This window comes from Silurus aristotelis, assembly GCF_946808225.1.
Source record: "Silurus aristotelis genome assembly, chromosome: 21".
NCBI classification, from domain to species: Eukaryota; Metazoa; Chordata; class Actinopteri; order Siluriformes; family Siluridae; genus Silurus; species Silurus aristotelis.
The window spans coordinates 21,009,080-21,017,649 of record NC_139594.1 but is presented as its reverse complement, the minus strand read 5'-3'; the positions used below and the strand labels follow the sequence as shown (position 1 = coordinate 21,017,649).

Here is an 8,570-nt window from a genome sequence, read left to right as displayed (position 1 = left end):
TTTAGATTTATGAAATACCAAATACCTTCCAACTCCTTTGACCCTGATTCCCAAATCAAAAACACTACATGATTTATTTAAAATAAAAATTGTGTTGTAAACCGAGAAAACAGTCCTAAACAGTTCTTTCATCCTTTCATAATCACATAAAAAAATAATAATAAATAAAATAAATGTGATTTTGTTTATTAGAATTATGAAAAAGTAAAGAAGTGAATTGTATATACATTTGTATTCATTAATCCACAACTTATTTCTCACAATCGAAACAGAAATAATTTAAACTGATGGTCTGAACATCGTATTGTTGAAATCTAAAGCACAATTTGGTGTTTGTGTTAAGAAGAGATGATGATATCAGTAAAAGGAGTTTCAGCCTCCGTCTTCACCATGATAACGGTGATAAGACTCATGGTAGCTACTGTAGGATTTACTGCTAGATTTCACACCAAACCGATGGAGAAACGCTTTTTTCAGAATAGAAACGGCAACATTTATTCATTTACCGGGAGAATATATTTACTAGATTTTGACTGGAAGGAACCACTGATGGTTTATAATAGCGAGTAGTTTACAGAATAAAAAGCAGTAAAGCAAGAATAAAATCTCCTGATTAAATGTTGAGTAGATCAGATTAAATTAATAGCCGTTATACCAGAGGTCAATGTTAAAGTTATGGCAGTTATACCAGAGATCAGAGTAAATGATTAACAGATATACCAGAGATCAGAGTAAATGATTAACAGATATACCAGAGATCAGAGTAAATTATTAAGTTATACCAGAGATCAGAGTAAATGATTAACAGATATACCAGAGATCAGAGTAAATGATTAACAGATATACCAGAGATCAGAGTAAATGATTAACAGTTATACCAGAGATCAGAGTAAATTATTAACAGTTATACCAGAGATCAGAGTAAATGATTAACAGTTATACCAGAGATCAGAGTAAATGATTAACAGATATACCAGAGATCAGAGTAAATGATTAACAGATATACCAGAGATCAGAGTAAATGATTAACAGATATACCAGAGATCAGAGTAAATGATTAACAGTTATACCAGAGATCAGAGTAAATTATTAACAGTTATACCAGAGATCAGAGTAAATTATTAACAGTTATACCAGAGATCAGAGTAAATGATTAACAGTTATACCAGAGATCAGAGTAAATGATTAACAGTTATACCAGAGATCAGAGTAAATGATTAACAGTTATACCAGAGATCAGAGTAAATTATTAACAGTTATACCAGAGATCAGAGTAAATGATTAACAGTTATACCAGAGATCAGAGTAAATGATTAACAGTTATACCAGAGATCAGAGTAAATTGATGTTATACAATGGGTTGTCGTAAAACGTATGTCGGTGAAAGATGAAGAGTTCAGGATGGAGAAGTTTCTAAAGGGAAAAAAAGGCTGACTTTCCTTTCCTCCACATCTCCACTACATGCTGTTATTAATCACAGCACTTTCTCTTTTAGTTCTTGATCATTAAATTGAACTTGACGGAGTGCGATTAAAATAATTCCGTTTTCAACTCGTCAAAGAGTCGCTTCAATGTGTCGATTCAGTTTTCCAAAAGTGAAAGTGTTTCTCAGCCTCGACTCCATTTAGATTAGATTCAACTTTATTGTCATTACACATGTACAAGTACAAGGCCATAAAATGCATTTTGAGGAGCGGTTAGAAAAACACAAAGATGTTGAACAGCAGGCAGAAGCGGTGAGATTCATGTCCAACAACAAGCAGTGCTGAAGAAAAGTGGGTGAGTTTTTCCTAGAAACGACTTTCTATCGGAATAATGCGTTTGTGTTTTCTATGTAATGGAGTTTGTGGAAAGACCGCAGGGAAACTGCGACACAGCAGCCGAAATGGAGGACAACAGTTTCAGCCCAAATTCCTCAGTTGGATTTGATGATGTTCTGAGTTTACTGAGGAGGATCTGACATGAGAACACCGGGATTGTTTGCTTGTTCCAAGCTGATCCTGGAGTTGTTGTCATGGCTCAGGATGATTTCCCGTTAACAGGAGCAGATCATGGCTTTCTAAGCGGAGGTGAAGTGTGGAGCAGATACATGTTCATGAAGACATGAGCTTTCCGAATTCAGTGCGGAATGCGGGATCCACTGGATCCTTTATCATTGATCATGTGGGAATATTGGGGAATGAGGTGGTGGAGAAGTTGGTAAACGAGGCACTAAAGGAAGCAGATCTGAACATTAGGGTGTGTATGAGTACAGCAGAGAGAAAAGATGCAGAACATTTGGGACACAAAAACAAAAGGAAGAAACCTACAGTATCTGCAATACAAAGAAATGTAGGGGTGGAAAGAACATGTGATCAAATCAGGGAAAAGGATGTGATTATGACAAGATTATGAATCGGCCACACAAAACACTAAACCCAAATTTATACAAGATAGAAACACACAAAAATAGAAATTGTGAAAAATGTGGAATCCTTGAAACAAGACCCCATTTATTATTATTAAATACCACTGTAATTTCCGGACTATTAAGCGCACCCAAATATAAGCCGCACCCACTAAATTTTACAAATATTTTTATTTTGATCATAAATAAGCCGCACCTGTCTATAAGCCGCACTTATATGTCTACACTGAAACTAATGAACTTTACACAGGCTTTTACGAAAGACACTAAATGCAATATGTTGCGCTTCAATTAGGAGCATAGCGGTATTTTGGGAAGAGCATGCCACAAGCTGCTAGATGGCGAAGCGAAGCCAGAAAGTGAAGATTGTGATGAAAATTAAGATAAGCAAAGAAGAAAAATATAAATGTAAAAGTTTAGGGATACGTAGTGTACAGGAGTGATAGTAAAAAACTAGTTTTTCCTCTGCCTCCGTTTATCGCCTCTACAACCCCCCCTCCCTCCACAAACACACACACCACCGGCGTTTTCGAAGTCGTCTCATCTCATTTCGTTTCCGTTCGGAAATTTCATTGGTCTAATGTTATGTCGCTCAGTTTTTTGGCTTGAAGTTTGTGAAACCGGGAAAAACCCAGGAATAATCCATAAATTATCCGCTTCGTTGTTTAAGATGCAGGGTTCAAAACGTGGGAAAAAAGTAGCGTCTTATAGTCTGAAAAATACGGTATTCACTTATGGAGATACTAGAAGGAGGAAATAATAGAATTAACAATGAAGAGGATATAAAATGTATTTATTCAGGTATTATGAGTGTTTTATTTTGTTATTGTGTAAGTTTTTCATTCATATATATATACAGTGGGTACGGAAAGTATTCAGACCCCCCTTACATTTTTCACTCTTTTTTATTTTGCAGCCATTTGCTAAAATCATTTAGGTTCATTCTTCTTCCTCATGAATGTACACACAGCTCCCCATACTGACAGAAAAACACAGAATTGTTGACATTGTTGCAGATTTATTAAAAAAGAAAAACTGAAATATCACATGGTCCTAAGTATTCAGACCCTTTGCTCAGTATTTAGTAGAAGCCCCCTTTTGATCTAATACAGCCAGGAGTCTTTTTGGGAAAGATGCAACAAGTCTTTCACACCTGGATTTGGGGATCCTCTGCCATTCCTCCTTGCAGATCCTCTCCAGTTCTGTCAAGTTGGACGGTAAACATTGGTGGACAGCTATTTTTAGGTCTCTCCAGTGATGCTCAATTGGGTTTAAGTCAGGGCTCTGGCTGGGCCATTTAAGAACAGTCACGGAGTTGTTGTGAAGCCACTCCTTCGTTATTTTAGCTGTGTGCTTAGGGTCATTGTCTTGTTGGAAGGTAAACCTTCGGCCCAGTCTGAGGTCCAGAGCACTCTGGAGAAGGTTTTTGTCCAGGATATCCCTGTGCTTGGCCGCATTCATCTTTCCCTTTATTGCAACCAGTCGTCCTGTCCCTGCAGCTGAAAAACACCCCCACAGCATGATGCTGCCACCACCATGCTTCACTGTTGGGACTGTATTGGACAGGTGATGAGCAGTGCCTGGTTTTCTTCACACATACCGCTTAGAATTAAGGCCAAAAAGTTCTATCTTGGTCTCATCAGACCAGAGAATCTTATTTCTCACCATCTTGGAGAACTCCATGCGGGTTTTCATGTGTCCTGCACTGAGGAGAGGCTTCCGTCGGGCCACTCTGCCATAAAGCTTTCCTAATTAAGTCCAATCAGTATAATCAAACACAGCTGGACTCAAATGAAGGTGTAGAACCATCTCAAGGATGATCAGAAGAAATGGAGAGCACCTGAGTTAAATTTGAGTGTCACAGCAAAGGGTCTGAATACTTAGGACCATGTGATATTTCAGTTTTTCTTTTTTAATAAATCTGCAACAATGTCAACAATTTGGAGCTGTGTGTACATTCATGAGAAAGAAGAATAACCCTAAATGATTTTAGCAAATGGCTGCAATATAACAAAGAGTGAAAAATTTAAGGGGGTCTGAATACTTTCCGTACCCACTGTATATATCACACATACAGTAAAACCCTGTTGTACCGAGGGTCGCATCAGTCGCGTAGTTGATCTCGTGTCGCTTGGTCGCTCTCGTTGTTCAGTGCAGCAAAAATGTAACTTTTTTTAGTCTTATATTTTTATTTCACTAGAAAATAAAAATATACGCGTCTTACACTCGCAATCAACCACTACCACATGGGTAAGTGTTAAATTATGTTTACATTACAGTAATTTGTGGTGTATTTGTGTGTTAAAATAGCCTACAAATACTTTTTAAGTGCAGAAATAAGCGATCGAATGGGATCTCGGAACGGATTAAATCACTTTTACATTCATTCTTATGGGGAAAATCAGTTCGAACGTACGAGCAAAATGGACCTACGAGCAATTTTCAAGAATGAATTCTGCTCGTCCCACGGGGTTTCACTGTACACTAAAATGATAATGTAATGTTAAATAAAATGCTAATAGTATGTACTATCAATTGCAATAGAATACAGACAAAAAAGAAAACTGTGTGTGGAAAATATAGAAATACAGAAGATTTTAATCACTTTTTATACATAGAAATAAAAAACAGAACAGTGTTTATTGGTGTTGTGTTTATTGCACACCTCCTGTCAGTCTGTGTTCAGATGAGGAATAAAGATGTTAGAAAAATATGTGAGAATCAGTAAGACATCATGAGGATCAGCTGGTTTTAGAAAGATTTTCCCCCAGTTTTAACTGCATGTTGTTTTTGTGTTTTCTAGGAGTGTGAATGATTCCAGCAGAAGAGATCGGCGTCTTCAGAACTCTGCGTGTACACGAGCATTGAAAAATGGAGATCCCTGATCAGGGCACAGATCATGTGACCTCACCCTCAAAACACTGGTAACCTGCCATGTTCTAGTGTTTTACTAATGAACTGTTCATATCTGTAAATCTGGAGACATTTCTGAGATCTTCATTTCATATATAAACATCACCCTAAACACATTTATTACACAATTAAATACACGTGATTGTGCACAATTTATGAAACTCTCAAAACCAAGAGCCATAAACTCATTGTCTAATTAAAGCTATAAGACACAAACAACATGGATAATCCTTATAATATGTGTTCTAAATGAGTGTTTAAGCAGCACTGGAGATTCTCATTACTGACCTCAGTTCAGCTTCTTTTCAGCACAATCACAGAAAACCTTTAGAACATCACCTCAATTACAGGGAACCAAATCAATAAGTGCTGTTTAACTCCAATCCAGCAGGAGCAGTTACAGTGGGCTGGAACTGTTTTCTACATCAACTACATACTATAAATTATAATCTTATCCAAACTAAATCTGTGTTTTTATCACCAGTTTTAAACCCGTGCTCTACTTCCTGCTCTACACCACCACTGCATAGGGACTTTTTCAATGCACTGGATTTTGTATCCTGATTTTAGCAACAATGAAATTCTGTCTCATGACCATTTTTATAATTTTCTACAGTAAACTACAGAGAGAGAAATCACACTCACCAGTGCCCAGCTGTGTCTCCATGAAGAGTGATGCGTCTATGGATATTCCTCAGAGCTTTAGCACTGGAATCTCCTCACCTGGACACAGGTAACATCCCATAATACTCCTAGTTAAAGTCACAGTTAATGGCTGCACTACACCGTCATTAGCAGCTGTTTAGATTTATATTCTAGTTACTTGGTCTTTAGTGATTCTACAATACTTTCAGTAAATCCTTTAGATGAAAAAGTGTAAATATTTATTAAAGTCACAATCAATTACACGTAATGTCTTCAATCCTAAAATAAAAATACTAATATAAACAACAAAAAAGCTACAGGAAACATCTAAACACTACTACTTAAAGGTGTAAGCAGTATTTTTGGGGATCAGGAACCCTGACTTAGTGATCAGAATCTTCTGTAGATCTTCAGATTTTAGCAACAATGAAATTCTGTCTTAAAGCCATTTCTATAATTTTCTACAGTGAACTACAGAGAGAGAAAACAGAATTGATTCAGAATGAAAATCAGCATTTTCCTCAACCTAAACTCCCACTTCCCAAAACCATGTGAGTAGGTGGAAATCTTCATCAGAAGATGATGTGAGACGAGAGATCAGAATTTTAGCTTTCATTTCCTGAAAGGTTCGGTGCAGTGTTCTAAGTGATGGAACACATCTAGATGTAAAGATCAGGAACTGAAAGCTGGAATTCTGATCTTTTCTTTCATTACAATCAAAACCAACACCATGACTGTGACACTGACACACTGCTATTCTAAAGCTCTCTGCTGTTAGTAACTACAGAGTGATTAGGAGCACATTTAATTCTCCAGGTGCACAATGTTGGAGTTGTATTCAGCTCTGTGTTCTCCAAGTGTTCCTGCTCTCACTACAATTATTGTAGTACAATTTGTGTTCAGGTTTAGACTCCAGTATTAAAGTGAGGAACGTTGAGATCTTTAACACTTGTTGTTTTTGTTCCCAGTGTTCTACAGAAGGCAGGAGACAGAAGAGAGAAGAACATCATCACAGCTACAGGGTACGATCAAAACCAACACCATGACTGTGACACTGACACACTGCTCTTCTAAAGCTCTCTGCTGTTAGGAACTACAGAGTGATTAGATGATAGAAAACCTCCAGTAGAATAAAGTAAATCCACAGTGAGAACATCATAAAGATCTATTTAGCAGGAAAAATGTGAACTTCTACTCTAATCATTGGAGCCCATGTCTCAACATGTCTTCCTTCTTCACCCTGTCACAGACACGACCCAGAATCCACTGCTGCAGATGAATTCCAGAAGACGTTCAAGTTCAATCTGATGAAGAAGTTTGAGTGTTTGAATGGATTGATGCTAAAGCAGGAAAACCGAACACTCCTGAATGAGATCTACACAGAGCTCTACATCACAGAGGGAGACAGTGGAGACGTCAATAAAGAACATGAGGTGAAACAGATTGAAGCAGCATCCAGGAGGAACCCAACTGAGGATACATCAATTAAATGCAGTGACATCTTTAAACCCCAACCTGCACAAGACAAAGCCATCAGGAGAAATCTGATAAAGCTGTTATCTGAACAAGATGAAGAACCCACCAGGAATATTCTGACAAAGTTCTTATCTGAACAAGATGAAGTACCCATCAGGAACGTTCTGACTAAGGGAGTAGCTGGAATTGGAAAAACAGTCTCTGTGCAGAAGTTTGTTCTGGACTGGGCTGAAGGGAAAACAAATCAGGACGTCCACCTCATATTCCCACTTCCTTTCAGAGAGCTGAATTTGATGACGGACCAAGAACTGAGTCTGGTGGAGCTCCTTCATGTGTTTTTTAAGGAGATGAAAGAAATGGACATTTCCAGGTTGGAGAAGGTTTTGATAATTTTTGATGGTTTGGATGAGTGTCGTTTTCCTCTGGATTTCCAGAAGACAGTGAGAGTGTGTGATGTAACTGAATCAGCACCAGTGCATGTGCTGCTGATAAACCTGATCAAAGGGAACCTGCTTCCCTCTGCTCTCATCTGGATCACCTCCAGACCAGCAGCAGCTGATCAAATCCCCTCTGAGTGTGTCCATCGAGTCACAGAGGTACGAGGGTTCAATGACCCTCAGAAGGAGGAGTACTTCAGGAAGAGTATGAGTGATCAGAACCTGGCCAATAAGATCATCACACACCTGAAGTCATTAAGAAGCCTCTACATCATGTGCCACATCCCAGTGTTCTGCTGGATTTCAGCTGCTGTTCTAGAGAGAATGTTGGGTGAAGCAGAGAGTGGAGAGATCCCCAAGACTCTAACTCAAATGTACACATACTTCCTCATCATTCAGACCAACATCATAGGAGAGAAGTACCTACAGAAGCAGGAGAGCGATGAAGAAATGCTTCTCAAACTGGGGAAACTGGCTTTCCAGCAGCTGGAGAAACAAAACCTGATCTTCTATGAGGAAGACCTGAGAGAATGTGACATTGATGTGACAGAAGCAGCAGTGTATTCAGGTGTGTGTACGCAGATCTTCAGAGAGGAGTTTGGGCTTCACCAGAGTAAAGTAGTGTTCTGCTTTGTTCATCTGAGCATTCAGGAACATCTCGCAGCTCTGTATGTGCACCTGACCTTCATGAA

General features: G+C 38.4%; 1 protein-coding gene across 1 annotated transcript in view; it reads left to right on the top strand.

Annotated features, from left to right (window-relative positions):
• The first annotated feature begins 1,433 nt into the window (after positions 1-1,433).
• LOC310716350 (uncharacterized protein) overlaps positions 1,434-8,570 on the top strand; it is a 185,513-nt gene continuing 178,376 nt past the window's right edge. Inside the window, 6 exon segments of the mRNA XM_083523476.1 lie at positions 1,434-1,779; positions 5,211-5,331; positions 5,937-6,053; positions 6,433-6,516; positions 6,934-6,987; positions 7,215-8,570. The exon segment at positions 7,215-8,570 is cut by the window's right edge and continues 510 nt beyond it. Coding sequence (XP_083379602.1) covers positions 5,279-5,331; positions 5,937-6,053; positions 6,433-6,516; positions 6,934-6,987; positions 7,215-8,570 — 1,664 coding nt within the window. The 5' untranslated portion in view covers positions 1,434-1,779; positions 5,211-5,278.